The sequence below is a fragment of the Nematolebias whitei genome, chromosome 4 (genome assembly GCF_014905685.2).
Source record: "Nematolebias whitei isolate Nwh7 chromosome 4, NemWhi1, whole genome shotgun sequence".
Lineage (NCBI taxonomy): Eukaryota > Metazoa > Chordata > Actinopteri > Cyprinodontiformes > Rivulidae > Nematolebias > Nematolebias whitei.
Window position 1 is genome coordinate 34942470 of NC_056501.1, and position 16219 is coordinate 34958688.

The window sequence follows — 16219 nt, forward strand, 5'->3', positions numbered from 1 at the left end:
CTGAGACGGTGCTATTTAAGAGACTGAGCTGAATACAGCTCCTCAGACTGAGGAAGTCTCTCAGATGAGAGACGAAACGTTTCTACATTTTTTTGTTGATTTGCTTTGTTGTTTTTTTTTGGTTTTTTTTGAATGTCCAGAGGACCAGATTTAACTTTTTTAGATATTGATGCTGCACATGCTCAAACTTTTCATGTTCATACTTTTCATGTTCATTCTTTTCAGTTGGCCAACATTTCTAAAAAATATTTTTTTATTGGTCTTAACTAATATTCTAATTTTCTGAGACACTGAATTTGAGGTTTTCATTAGTTGTCAATTATAATCATTAACATTAAAATAAATAAACATTTGAAATATACTGCATCAGTCTGTGTGTAATGAATGAATATAATATACAAGTTTCACTTTTTGAATGGAATTACTGAAATAAATCAATTTTTTCATAATAATCTAATTTTATGACCAGCACCTGTACCAGTAGTTAAGAGACACGAACATCAGAATCACAATAAGAAAAAGAGAGGGAGAAAGAAAGACTTAACTAAGAAACAAGGGTTTGCAACCAATTTATTCCCTTGGTAATTTTTAAAAAATATTTCATCCTTTTGCTTGTTATTTTTGACAAAAAGAGCTCCATTTTATTTGGGGATTTGTGTTATTTTTTTGTCACTGCAATAGTTATTCTGTGTTATGGCAATAAGCCTGTCAGTTTACTCTAACTATATTCTTTATTTACTCCTCAGAACCTAGGTCTTATTAACATTTACCGGTTACAAAATTTAACACAAGTGCTACATAATATTTGGCGAGCCAGCCAGGAGTGGCTGAAATTCTGCAACAATCTGACAGTTTTGTTACCGTAAGATTACAGTACGGATGTCAGAAAGGCACAGATCATCAAAGTGCCAAATTCAATTTTGGTTCATGGATTAACAGGCACAGAGGTAGATGAGGAACTATTTGAGTTCTTGCAGGATATGGTTCCATTTCAAGAGTGGGACCCATCGATAGTTCTGACCCTGACTTTAACAACAACCACAGTTAAGTTTCAGTTTGGTACAGCTATAGAAGTACTTCAGATAGACCTGCTATGTCAAAAAAGTACCTCTGATCCTAAAATCACCCACAAGCTCCAGCTGTTGTCACCTCTGTACAGCTCTAAGCTGACTTCTGACCTTACTCAGTCCTATATAGCAGCGTTGAAGGGGGTCGCAAAGCTGAGTGTTACAAACTATGAGAAGCTTTTGCTAGAAGAACTCAGCCGAATTCAAAAATCTGCTGAAGTTGAGGATGGAGTTACTTCTGAAGTTTTCCCTTGATCCAGGGTCAGTGTCAGGGGTCGGCAACCCACGGCTCTTTCGTCCCTCTGCTGCGGCTCCCTGTGACTTTGGAAAATAAATAATGAATATTTAATTTAAATGTCTTTCTATTTTAGTTAGTTCATTTTTTTAATGTAATTCTAAATGTGAAGATAATGGAGTTCTTGTAACATTAAAATAAAAAGGCTTTAATTTTTGTTGGAACAAAATAAGCATCACAATCACCAATGTGAGATGAGGTGGACAGCGTTACATTATGACCTCCTGCTGCATAAGAGTCCAGTGGCTGTCCAGAGGGAAGGTGCTGAAATGTTTTGTCGCATGTCTGGAAGAAGTGAAAACTTTCCTGGGCAGCAAAGAGCTCACGTTTCCTGAGATGGAACAGACATGTGGCTGGAAAAGCTACACTTCACGGTGGATATGACAGCACACCTGAACACATCTCTTCAGGGGAGAGGAGGCGCAGCTCTGTACGCTGCACATGCTGGAGGAAGTTATTGCCTTGGAGCACAAACTAGCAGTGTTAGCCAGAGATTACACATAAGTCTCACTTCCCCTCTTTCAGTGTTCAAACTCACTATGATAAATTCTCAGTGCTTGCAGTCTGCAGTCACCACAATGCAAACATCATTTGGGAGAAGATTCCATGAGTTCAGAGAGGAAAAAACTCACAATTGTCACTCCCCTGAGCAGCGATCCATCCCTATTTAATATTTTATATATATTTCACATTGTTAAGTGAAATAATCCTTTTTTATTCAGGTTGACAGCTGACTACACGCTCTAGTGCACAAGATAAAATGATGTCGGAACACAGAAGCAGGCGCACTTGGTTCGCTACAGGTGTATAATTTAAGTTTGGATTTTAAAGCTGGTTTTATTTAAGACTGGTTTAAAACTGGTTTTATTTAAAATACATTGCATTGATATACAACAATATAGAGGTTTCAAAATTAAACTTCAAAAAACAGTTACAATTGCTGCAGCAATTTATTTGTTTTGTGCAACTTTAATTTTACTGCATCTTTACCTTAATGTCCTATCTGCATTATTAATGCCTTGGTGTTTTATTTGTTTATTATTTAATTAGGCTTCAGTCTTACATGCATCTGACCTCAGAATTATTTATCGTTTACTGCTGGTTGTCATTTTCGGTCATTTTAAGCACTACCAGAACATCAACTGAACACAGAAGGACCAGGAGACGAAAGTAAAAGAAGGTGAGTTTATTTAGAGGTTTCAGGAAAAGCAGTGGACCAGGAGATCTGCAAAGAGGATCGACTGGTGGGTGATTTCTTGAAGCGTTGATTCAATCTTCATAGAAATAATGAGAAATAATTCTTCCTTTGTCCTGATGCTGCTCAACCCTAATCCAATGAGACAATGAGAAACTGAGAATCTTCACCAGCTTCTTGTTGAAACGTTTCGTATTTTAACCGAAAGACTGGGCCTTCCTGAAAGCGGAGAATAAACCCAAACAGAGCTGGTTTCTGGTATTAAGAGGGCTAAAGCCACGTATGCACAGAGGATCCAGGGTCAATTCACCTCACAAGACCTACGGAGCATGTGGAGGGGCATTAGGTGTATAACAGATTATAAAGGCAGGGGTGCACAACACATCACTGCCTGATGCCCTCAACAAGTTCTATGCACACTTTGAAGACCAGAATAGACCACCCAGCACCAAACTCACCTCACCACTGGAAGAGGAGTTTATCAGCGTGACCTCAGCCGAAGTGAGGAGTACTTTCAGGAGGATTAATCCTCACAAAGTAACTGGTCCAGACAACATCCCCAGGAAGGTGCTGAAAGAATGTGCCTATCAGCTCTGCGAGGTGCTGGCAGACATCTTTAACTCCTCCCTCACCCTGGTACCAGTTCCCACCTGCCTGAAGATCGCCACCATCTTCCCAGTCCCAAAGAGCTCTGTGGTGACTGGTTTGAATGACTATCGGCCAGTAGCACTCACCCCAATAGTCGATAAAAGCTTTGAAAAACTGGTCATGACTCACATCAAAACAACCATCAACATCAACGCGGACCCTCACCAGTACGCATACCGCGAGAACCGATCAACAGAAGACGCCATCTCCTCTGTAGTCCACACTGCTCTCACCCACCTGGAGCATAAGGACTCCAACGTCCATATGCTCTTTGTGGTCTTCACTTCTGCCTTCAACACTATGATCCCCCAAATCCTGATGGCCAAACTACTCACACTAGGACGGAGCCCCTCCATTTGCAACTGGGTACTAGACTTCTTAACAAACAGACTGCAGTCAGTGAGGATCCACAACTTCTCCTCATCCACCGTAACCCTCAGCACTGGCTCCCCTCAGGGATGTGTGCTGAGCCCCCTCCTGTTTACTCTGCTCACGTGTGATTGTGCACCTACCCATCCAGGCTGTCACATTGTAAAGTTTGCAGATGATACAGGGGTGGTGGGATGCATCACAAACAACGATGAGTCCAGCTACAGGCAGGAGGTGGAACACCTGGAGAGCTGGTGCAGGAAGAACAACCTTCACTTCAATGTGAAGAAGATGAAGGAGATGATTATGGATTTCAGAAGGAACAAACACACCTACACCCCCCTGAATGTAAGAGGATCTGCAGTGGAAGTGGTCTCCAGCTACAAGTACTTGGGTGTACACATGAATGACAACCTCAGCTGGAGCAACAACACCACCAGCCTGATCAAGAAATCTCATCAGAGACTTTACTTCCTCAGGCGGCTGAGACGAGCTGGTCTGAGAAGCTCAGTCCTCACCTCCTTCTACAGGTGTGCAGTGGAGAGCATCCTGTGCTCCAGCATCAACGTGTGGCATGGAGGCTGCAAAGCTGCAGAAAGAAAAGCTTTGCAGAGAGTGGTGAAGGCTGCACAGAAATCTGTTGGAGTCAGCCTCCCCACCATCACAGACAATTATACCGCTAGATGCAGGAAGAGGGCCACCTGCATCATGAAGGACCCCACTCACCCAGCACACACACTTTTTGCCCTGCTCCCCTCAGGAAGGAGGTTGTGGAGCATTAAGTGTAGAACCACTAGACTGAGGAACAGCTTCTACCCTGAGGCTGTTAGACTCATGAATCCCTAATCAGAATAATCACTGTAATGCCACTTGACCGATATGTGCTGCTGACTATCCATGTTGCTGATCTCATGATCTATTTCATGCTGCTGTGTTCATTTGCACTCATCTCCTCACACACTCATGTTCGTGCTGCTGTTGTTCAGCGTATTGTTTTTGTACTTTTGGAGTGGTGGCGCAGAGGTTAGAGAAGGTGGGCCTGTGATCGGAAGATAGCCGGTTCAAGCCCCGTTACCGGCAACATCAAAAATGTGGGCGGGGTAGGTGAAGCACCCACATCGGCCCCCACCCTCATTCGCTCCACTCTGGGCCCATGAGCAAGGCCCTTAACCCCCATCTGCTCCCTAAACAGGTCTCTCTTGAAAATGAGTTCTTGTAGCTCAATGAGACTACCTGGATAAATAAAGGGTAAATGAAAAAAAATAAATGTACTATTAGTGCTTAGTATTTCTTAGTTCATATCTTAGATCTTATTACTGGTTTTCCTTTTACAATTTATACTTTTGTTGGATGTAACTGGGACCCTGTGTACACAAATTTTTTTCCATCACATGTGATGAGAATGACAATAAAGAAACCTTGATCTTGACATGTGGGCATGACGGGGAGTTAAACCTGCAACTTTTTAGTCCCAAGTCAGCTGCCTTACCACTGCACCCCAGCCACCCCTTTATTGTTGCTTAATGTTTAACCAGTTGGACAAAGCATCTTATTTTACTTTTTAACACCTAAGGATAAGTTTTAATCATTTTGAAGTGCTTGGAGCTTTACCAGCATGAACTGACAAGACGATTGTGTTTTCATGAACTCTTCCATAAAAGACGCCTCATTTTCCAAAAATAGCAACAAATTATTTTACACCGACATATCAGTGATCTCCTGTCAGACCTCGTTTCTCATAGTTATTTTCTCTAAGTTACAGTGATTTTCTGTTCCCACAGATTTCATCATTAACCTCATTATTCGCACCTTTCTCCTCGTAGTTCCCCTCGGTCCCTCTGGCTTTGTGTGAAGTCGCCCGCACCACATTCCTCTGCTAAGAAGAGACTCAGTTCCCAGATCTTCCTCACTCCTCAAACAGCTTCAAAATACAAGAGATGAAGGACGTACGCTGCTCGACAGACGGATCATGTAGCGTTTGGACGGCCTTCAAAAACAGCATTATACAAGTCACAGAACGAGGCAAAGTGCTGAGCAGAAGATGAAAAGAGAAGTCATGGGAGGAAAGTTTTATTTTGTTTTATTCATCCAGCTACACAGACATTTATTATACATTACCATACCATACCATACCAATTTATTTATATAGCACTTAAAACAGCAACAAGGCCAACCAAAGTGCTGTACAAAAGAAAACAAACATTACATTCAATTTATTTATTTATTTAAAAAACTGTACAATTGGTTGAATGTAGCATTGTTCAGGTTTTTGTTAATACAGAGTTTGTGTCACTTGAAGCACAGAAAAGGGTTTTTGTGAAGAAAAACAGATTTATTTTTCACAGGTGACCGAGGTCAGTCCATGGGCTGATCCTGTCTCTCTTTGAACTCCGTAACTCTAGCCTGAAAGAAAATGGAAACAATCTGTGGGTATAACTGAAGATGAAAAAACTGTCTTGAACTAAAAATAATTGTTTGTTCGATGTGTTTCAACACAACTGGCTTTAATTACATAGTAACCAACAGGTTCCTGCAGAACAGGCTGGATGAGCTCATTTATTTATTAGATTCAGATATGATGGAGCAGGATGACACTTTTCATTCTCTCCTGAGGGCCACAGGGGCCCTTCACGAAGGAGGAAACCGAGCGATTTACTCCGGTTTAAAACCTTGAAATAAGCTCCTCGGAGGGCAGCACGGTGGCACAACTGGTAGAGCTGCTGCCTCTCAGCGAGCAGGTCCTTGGTTCAAACCCCGGTCCAAGGGCCTTTCTGGGTGGAGTTTGCATGTTCTCTCCGTGCATGCGTGGGTTTTCTCCGGGTACTCCGGTTTCCTCCCACAGACCAAAAACATGCATGTTAGGCTGATTGGTAACTCTAAATTGTCCCTAGGTGTGAGTGAGAGAGTGAATGGTTGTTTGTCTCGTTTGTGTCTATGTGGCCCTGTGATGGACTTGCGACCCGTCCAGGGTGTACCCCGCCCCTCGCACAGTGATTGCTGGACATGGGCACCAGCGACCCCCGTGACCCAAAATGGAACAAATGGGTAAAGATAATGGATGGATGGATGGATGGATGAAGCTCCTCGGATGGGACACAAATTTTTGAACATGACAAAAACAAGTCCATTCACCTTCATTTAGCATCTCCTGGATGACAGAATCCACACAAACTATCCGAACAGTCTAGAGAATACCAACAAAGTCCATGCTCAATAATCCAGGTATACAATCCAACAGTTTTCAAGTCTGGACAGTTTCTTTTTTTTTCTGAAACGTTTCGCGTTTCATCTTCCTGAAACGTTTCACCTTCCTGAAACGTTTCACCTGACTGAGATGACCTGATAGAAAATTGTTGGATTGTACAGGTATATCTGGATTATTGAGCATGGACTTTTTTGGTTTTGAACCAGTTTGACATGACTGTCGACAAGGAAGTGGGCCGGCTTCAGAGGAGGGGGCGTGCCAAAGACACCATCTTAGCACCAACATAACTGGTTTGTTCCACTTTGGAGTAAGTTGTTGGGGGAAGAATCAGTTTTGTGTTGCGTGTTTCCTTGACTGATGAAGTCTTCCAGATGGAAGGTGAAACGTTTCAGCAAAAAAAGAAACTGTCCAGATGACCTGACTGAAAATTGTTGGAGACTAGAGAATAATGCATGTCTGTGTGTGTGTGTGTGTGTGTGTGTGTAGTCACGGCACACTCAGTGAACAACAGAAAACCCTAGGAGGAAATAAAGCTTCATGTGTCGTTTGTGTTCCTCAGAAAAAAAACAGAACCCTGTGGTGAGGACAGCTGAGCCTCTGAGTGTCATGTCAGCAGTGGGATAGCGAGGCCTCAGATATAACAAAAACACTGGAACATACATTCAATTAGACCCGATTACGGGGCTTAATTTGAGCTGGATTCTACCGGAACATTATCTGGGAACTCCCTTATTTTGAGAGGGTGCGTTCCGGTAACCGTTTGCTTGGATCTGGTAACTCTCAGGCTTAATAATAATAACGTTATGAACAAATTTAACTGCCTTGAATGAATAAAACCTATATTGGATATGCAAACTGAATTACATAAACACTAATTTTAAACATAACAGCCACTTATGAGCTTCTTAATATCACATCAAAGCTGCTCCTTCATGTAAGCATTTCTGCTTCTACCCTTAAAAAAAAATCTCCACCCCTAAAAGTTCAGTCATGGGCAATTTAATTAAAAACACAAAAATATAATTAATGAGCACAACTAAATTGCAAATCAGTTTTACAGTTTAAGTGGGTCATTAATAAAATTTGGATTATTTATTAAAAACACGAGAGAAATGTTGGGTAATCACATGATGTATGTCAGGTATCGAAACAACGGTGTCAATTTGTAATAACAGCGATCAAAAGGTTGTAAAGACAGTCCATTTTACTTTCATTAAAAAAAAGTCTTCTCATTGTACAACTAAACAACTGAGAATTGAAGAACATGAAGGCAGTGGCAATGGAGACAGTACTGGAGCAGGTGCAAGTGGTGTGGGTAAGAGCTGAGCTAACCAGGCTGTCGTACCCAGGCAGGAGCCCACAACCAGCCTCCATGAACAGCCTAAGGAGGAGCCTGGGGGTGTAGGTAAATGTAGATGTTTAACAACCAATGAAAAGACAGCACGCAGGAAATGGTAGGCCTGACGCAATAAACAATAAATCAATTAATCGCATGATGAATGAAAATTATCAACCTCATTTTCATTTATCGGCTTTATCGTTTCTTTGTGTCTCTCTCTTTCTACCGAAGACACTGCTCAACTCCGGTGCTCTTCACTGGCCTCTCCCTTTCTCTTTTCTCTTTAAAATCTGTTTTAACAGCCCAAAATCGTGTTTTGGATCGTTAAAGACAGCTAAACTGAGCAGCTAAGCTACGAGCTAACAGTGTATTTACAAGACACTTTATCAGCCAATAATTAAAGTGGTATAGTATCACTCTGGCCAGCTGTATCACTTGTCTCGCCCTTCCTTACTGCTTTGATTATTACACTGAAGGCACGCAGCAGCTGCCATCTTGTGCGAGAGAGAGAGAGGTTTACCTGGTGGTAAACTTCTGAGTCTGTTCAGCTACATGCTCCATTTATATTTTTGTCATGTTGTAAGTTGATATTTTGTGTTAAATTAAAGTGAAAAAGCATGGCTGGACATTAATAACAGCCTGAAGGAGAGACGGCTGATGCACTTCCTGTGCCCATGCTGAGTAGTGCACTGGTGAGTTTGAACTTGCAGGTCTGTTAGCTGCGATGCTAACAATGCTAATAAAGATTACTTGTGCTAACTGTAGCATGTCTGTTGATTATAAGAACCGTCAAAGAGTTAAACTCAATGTATTCCTGTTAAAACCGATATGATTGGACAAACAATTTTGGCACCGAGTTACTCTTTGAGGTTCTAAAAATTTGCTGTGTTTAATGTGTTAAACTTTGTGTTATATTTCTATTGACTTAAATGTTTAATGTTTATATATGAAGTGGAAAAATCCAAAAATAATTGTTTTAATGCCAACAATTTTCAGTCAAGACATCTGGACAGTTTCCTTCTTTTTTGTTTGTGCTGAAACGTTTCACCTTCGATCCAGAAGGCTTCATCAGTCAAGGAAACAACACAAAACTGATTCTTCCCCCAAACAGCTTACTCCAAAGTGGAACAAACCAGTTATGGTGGTGCTAACATTTCAGCACACACACACACAAAAGAAGAAACTGTCCGGATGACCTGACTGAAAAATGTTGGATTGTATACCTGGATTATTGAGCATGGACTTTGTTAATTGTTTTCATGATTAATCCTGCTAAAACTGAATTTTGAGAGTGAATTTAAAATGTTGTACAACATAATTAGAAGTGAACTATGAGACTAGCTACACTTAAACTTTATCCCATAATGAGTAATGGTTATGGTTATATTCAAATCAATAAGTGTGACTTTATTTTGATCTTATTCTTAGGTCAGGTTTTTTTATGCGGATGCTGAAAATTTCTGATGATAATCCAAGGAACTGAGACGAGTCACTGGATCCGCACACATGAAGATCTTTGACAACTTTCCATTAATGGATGGCAAACCACTGTCCGTATGGAAGTGAACCAGTTAGTCCAGAGTGTGGTGGGACAAACTGAACTTTAGACACAGATAAGTGGACAGGTTATCCTGATGCATGCTCAATAATCCAGGTAGAAAAATCTAAAAAAGTTAAATCTGGTCCTCTGGACATTCAAAAAAACAAAGCAAAACAACAAAAAAATGTAGAAACGTTTCGTCTCTCATCCGAGAGACTTCCTCAGTCTGAGGTGCTGTTTTCAGCTCAGTCTCTTAAATAGCACCTTCTCAGAGTGGATCAACCAGTTTGCTGCTGACAACCAAAACCAGCTGATCACATGCTCAAGAAGGACCATCAGCCTAACAATGGATCATTAGCACACTGATGGCTGTTTACTATTCACAGAGGGCTGAGTGATACTAGCAATCACAGCATTGTAAGAGGGGGACAGTTGAACCCGGAGGCCTCCACCCCTGTTTAATGATGGACGGTTTCTTTTCACAAAGATGGCCTCCTTTACTCTTCTCTCAAGCCATCGTTCCTCTCTGTCCAGGATGTGAACATCTTCATCCCTGAAAGAGTGACTGCTGGCCTGGAGATGAGTGTAGACCGCAAAGTCCTGGCCTGATGATGTTGATCTTCTGTGCTGGGCCATCCTTTTGGCCAGTGGCTGTTTTGTTTCCCCGATGTAAGACTGATCACAGCCCTCCTGACACTGAACAGCATACACAACATTACTCTGTTTGTGCCGGGGGACTGGATCTTTGGGATGAACCAGTCTTTGCCGTAATGTATTTTGGGGTTTAAAAGCCACTCCTCCATCTGGAGGAGGTGATCTGAACTTTGTGGGAGTTCATTCTTTGCCCCTTGTTGAAAAAGGCAGTAGCAAAATTTGGAGAAGAAGTCTCCGCTCTGCCTAAGTCGGTCAGTCAGGTGGAACGGGGAAGGAAAGAAGATTCCCAGCCCTGACCGTGAAGAAACGAAGACGCGACACACTGATATAGTTGACTCACTGCACACACATCATTTAAAACGTCTGCTCAGACTGATAAAGTTTCTGAGGACTTTACATGAAGACATCTCCGTGGGCCGAATCCCGCTGAGCACCAAAAGGACCCTTGTGGACGAACAAGGTCTCCCACGGCAAGCTCAAGCACAGAAGACATGTTAGCTAGGAGTGTTTAATATGAGTGTTTATCTTTTCTTTCAGTCATTCTGAGGAAACAACCAGAGCTTTTAAAAAGGGTCGGTGGATTCAATTGAGAACTCTAAATATTCAAAATTTTACTCCATTCAATTGAACATCATAATCATTCTAAAATTCTTTGAGGTATTTTAAAGAGGTCAATCTTTTGGTATTACTCAATTTTCAGGGGTCAATTTTGGCTATTTTTGAGTGTTTTATTAGTTAGAACTAGTGGTTTAATCGTTTACTCATTTCAAATTTAATCTTCCAGGAGTTTGGTAGTATTTTAATTAACTTCTAAGGTTTACTCATTTGGGCAGCACGGTGGTGCAACTGGTAGAGCTGCAGCCTCTCAGCGAGCAGGTCCTTGATTCAAACCCCGGTCCAGGGGCCTTTCTGGGTGGAGTTTGCATGTTCTCTCCGTGCATGCGTGGGTTTTCTCCGGGTACTCCGGTTTCCTCCCACAGACCAAAAACATGCATGTTAGGCTGATTGGTAACTCTAAATTGTCCCTAGGTGTGAGTGAGAGAGTGAATGGTTGTTTGTCTCGTTTGTCTCTATGTGGCCCTGTGATGGACTTGCGACCCATCCAGGGTGTACCCTGCCCCTCGCACAGTGATTGCTGGACATGGGCACCAGCGACCCCCGTGACCCAAAATGGAATAAGCGGGTAAAGAAAATGGATGGATGGATGGTTTACTCATTTGGTATTTTTTACAGGTTTTGAAGTGTTACACCATGGGTCTGTTCCAGAACCCCTTGAGGATTACAATAATATGGGGTGTGGTGACAGTGTTACTCACTTCCATAATTTTTCTGTGTAAATATTACTGTGTAATTCCAGGTCACTCCCGCTGCCAGCATCAACAACTAAGGGTCAAACGCAGCGACCCTAAACTCTCAAGTGAATGAGGTGGATCATCTGTCGTTGAATCTGTCTCATAGTTTTCAAATGAACAGCGGGTACCGTTATGTTAAAGATCCACATCGTTGTAAAACTCACAGGTACTCCTCCAACACGACCCAGAGAGATGAGACAAGGATGGGAAGGACAGGACATTAAGTGTACAGGCTGGCTCAGACACCAGCTGTTATAAATGACATGTGAACATAGGTGGACAAAAAAAGTGCTTCAAATCAAAGAAAAAATGAATTATCTTGCTTGTGGAAAAACAGTGAAGGAGATAAAAAGACATCTCTGACAGAATATTGGGTGGGGGTGTCACGTCTGTTTAGCGCTACATTGCTGCCGGTAATTGTCAATGGGTGGAGTAACTAAGTAAGTAAGTAAGTAAGTAATCATTTATATAGCACCTTTCACAGACAATAACATCACAAAGTGCTTCACAAGCAAAAAGAAAAAGAAAAAGTAAACAAACTAACTAAAAGCCAGTCTGAATAAATGAGTCTTAAGATCTTTTTAAAAGAGTCAGTGGAATCTGAGCATCGCAGTGACAGAGGGAGAGCGTTCCAAAGCCTCGGGGCCACCACTTGGAACGCTCTGTCTCCACGTGGTTTAAAGTAAATTCTTGGTACAATCAGCAACATTTGATTTGAAGATCTCAAAGTCCTGATGGGACAAAGAGGCTTTAAAAGGTTCGATAAATATGTATTTGTCCCGCCCCGTGCTACATCAATAGACAGTTGTTGACGATGATGGGGGGGGGGGTTGGAATTCAGTACGGGGTGCAGAAAAACTGGTCGATGCATTTATAACATCTATTCAATTCAGTTTATTTATATAGCGCCAAATCACAACAAAGTTGTCTCAGGGCACTTTACAGAAACATTCACATACATAGAGAAGCCAATTAGTAAAGTTCTCTATCTAAGGAATCCAGCAGACAAGTTGAATCTTGGCTTCGTTGCAGTCTCCCATCTAGGCTGGACTATTGCACTTGTTTATTATCCGAGTGTCCAAAAACTTTAAAACGTCTTCAGTTGATCCAAAATGCTGCTGTCAGAGTTTTAACTGGAGTTAGTAGGAGAGATCATATCTCTCCAGTTTTAGCTTCTCTCCAGTGGTTCCCTGTCAAATCCAGAATATAATTCAAAATCCTACTTTAAAAAAAAAAAAATTAAATCAAAATCCTACTTCTAACCTACAAAGCTCTCAACAACCTAGCTCCATCTTATATTACAGATCCTATTGTTTCATATTTCCCTAACAGAGCACTTCGTTCTCAAACTACAGGTTTACTTGTGGCTCCTAGAGTTTCCAAAAGTAGAATGGGAGGCAGAGCTTTCAGTTATCAGGCTCCTCTCTTGTGGAACCAACTTCCAGTTTCTGTCTGTGAGGCTGACACATTGTCTCCTTTTAAGATTAGTTTTTTTTATTTCCTTTTTAATAAATCCTATAGTTAGGGTTAGCTTGGGTTTCCTGAGCTGTCGCTTAGTTATGCTGATATAGGATTAGATCGCTGGAGCACAAACTGACCACATTTTCTCACTCTGCTGCTCTCTTTACTTACTCTACTCTACCTGTTTGTATTTGTAAGTATTTTTATCTTAACATGTGTTTTTTTGTCTTTCCTCCTATAGAAAGTTCACCTGGACCTGCCATTCTGTGATCGACTATTTTCCCTTCCTGTTCTCTAAAACCCCAGCTGGCTGAAGCAGATGGCCGCTTGTCCTGAGCCTGGTTCTGCTGGAGGTTTCTTCCTGTTAAAGGGAGTTTTTCCTTTCCACTGTTTCCTTCGTGCTTGCTCAGAATGAGAGAAAGTGACGAAGTGAAGATTCAACACAATCTGCTGCTTCCTTAGATAGAGAGCTTTTACTAATTGGCTTTTTTATGTATATGAATGATTTGTACAGTGCCCTGAGACAACTTCTGTTGTGCCTTTGTGCTATGTAAATAAACTGAATTGAACTGAATGGTTGTTGGTCTCTGTGTGGTCCTGTGATGGGCTTGGGACGTCTTAGTCAGAGTTGAATTTAGACCTACGGCTAACCCCTGGTCTCCCTGCAACATGCAGGCAGCAAATGTAAAAACTGATGCACATCTGTACCTGGAAGGTGTTGAGAACATGTTGGCAAACATCATGAAGATCATTCAGGCCTTTTCGTAGTGGCTCTACAGCTGGACTTCCACCTGAAACAGACAGCAGAAAACAGATTAAATAACCTGCTTATCCTCGAACGAGGCTGTCTGAAGCTCACGCTCTTCAAACCAGTTCTTCTGGAACGATGGCGACAAACTGAAGACAGAAATAAACGTATGTATCAATCCCTTCATGGCGTATTGATACAGTCCAACAACAACTCCAGTAACGTGTTGCTGTACACCCTCAGTCATCCAGGACATGGCAAATTAAAGAAAAGAAAAACCTAAGCAGCTGGACTTGTGTTCTGTAGCTGAACACATGCAGAGTTCCAAGCTTTAAACTGCACAAGGTTGGCATGAATATGATCAATACTTGATCGATCTGCTTTCCCCTGCCTCAGTGACTTAAGTGAGATGAAATGTGACAGACACAGACCACACTAAAACAGTGGATATGTATCGGAGTTACTACCACTAATAAAACTGGCCTGCACTGCATGGTTATTCACACAGAGTTCTTTGCTTATTTGCAAACACATTTAGGACCAACGGCAGTGAACTCAAGGGCTCGGGGGGTTGGCAGGAAGTTCTTATTTTTGCTAAAATGTCAACGTAATGCTAAACTGATGGTGTGAAGGTTTAAATGAAAACATTCACACGGACCACAATGACGTCTAGGAGATTAGAGCGGTTTCAAAGTGGCACCTATTCACTTTGGTCTTGGTCGCATCAGTCCTGTCTTGTGACTTCTGGGAAGAGGGTGCCGGCGCACATGGCTTGCCGTCTACCTCTGTTGGCTGTGATCGTGCTATTTCTACTTGCAACATACAAGTCTTTACTGGTTGATGAACGTCAACAACTTTTAGATCTTCAACTGCGATGAGCAGAACTCTGGACCTCCCCCTCTGCTGGCTGATGCACCCGTTTACCTGCTCCGCGCTTTTCGCCCGGAGACCACGCAACAACTGCCTGAAGACTTGGCTTTGGTTTTTACGTCGAATGTCCTTCCTGTCACAACCACAGCGCACCGAGCTACCACAGCCCTGTTATTTAAGATCACATTTTAATGGTGATACAAGCCTTTCCTTTGAGGGAGATTTTGTTGTATTAACTTTAAGTGACAATAAAATGGAACCCGAATGGAGCAAATATTCCTTTAATGTCACACTTAGCAGCAGTATTTAGTGATTGGAATCTACTTAATTAAACAAATGTCAAGCTAAAGTCCTATGAATAAACTATATTACCAATTATGGTCTTCTTGTTTTCTTTTTTAATCTAGTATCGTCAATGTTGTCAAGGTGGGGAGGACTACTGTACTGACAGAAATAAACAGAAACAGTTTTTCAAACCCTGCTGGTTTTCTGATCCCTCAGAGGTCATATGACTGCAGTGAAGCTGTGAGCACAGACCCTCCAGTTCTCAAAGCTTCTTTTAACAAACCACGTCTTGTGGAATCCTTTCATGTGACTGGGCTGCTGATTGTTGTTGGCAAAGCACCACTGGTTTTTTTTTTTTTTTTTTTACGAAACTGGCTTTGTGCTACTGTGTGACCTAAGTAAACACAGCAGACTCCAATCAATGTATTTTCTTTGCAACGTAGCCTGAAAACGTTATTACTGCCCGCCACAAAAAACTAAAGTAGAGAGCTAATCCAAAAAAGTTAAGTCTGGTTCTCTGGACGGGTTCAAAAATCAAAAAATTGTAGAAACGTTTCGTCTTTCATCCGAAACACTTGTTCAGTCTGAAGAGCTGTGTTGAGCTCAGTCTTATAAATAACACCTTCTCATAGTGGATCAACAAGTTTGTTGTTGACATTCAAGAACACCACATACAGAACACCATGAACTTTGTGGATAAGGTGAGGGATGTCATCATGGAGACTGGTGAAACAATGGTCTCTTTTGATGTCACATCACTCTTTACGTGCGTTCCTGTTGATGATGCAGTAGAGGTGGTCAGTTTAAAATTAAAATCAGACACCACTCTGAGCAGCAGGACCACGCTTTCCACAGAACAACTGTGTCAACTCTTGAAACTGTGCCTGCAGTCAACCTACTTCACATATGGGGAGCAATATTATAGGCAGAAACATGGGTGTGCTATGGGGTCTCCAGTTCCTCCTATTGTTGCCAACCTGTACATGGAGGAGGTAGAAAAGAGAGCCTTGATGTCCTTTTCAGGGACACCACCAAGTCATTGGTTCAGGTATGTTGACGACACCTGGGTTAAAATCAAATCTCAGGAAGTCCAACATTTTACTGACCACATCAACTCTGTGGATAAATACATCAAGTTCACACGAGAAGATGTAAAAAATGGCAGGTTGGCTTTCTTGGACTGTGAGGTCT

At 41.8% G+C, this 16219-nt stretch overlaps 1 protein-coding gene across 1 annotated transcript in view; it reads right to left on the minus strand.

Moving 5' to 3' along the window:
• Positions 1–5929: 5929 nt before the first annotated feature.
• polr1d (RNA polymerase I and III subunit D) overlaps positions 5930–16219 on the minus strand; it is a 21395-nt gene continuing 11105 nt past the window's right edge. The window contains exons 4-5 of the mRNA XM_037676000.1: positions 13834–13916; positions 5930–5977 (exon numbers count right to left, since the gene is read on the minus strand). Of these exons, the coding sequence (XP_037531928.1) occupies positions 5930–5977; positions 13834–13916 (131 nt within the window). The remainder of the gene's footprint in view (positions 5978–13833; positions 13917–16219) is intronic.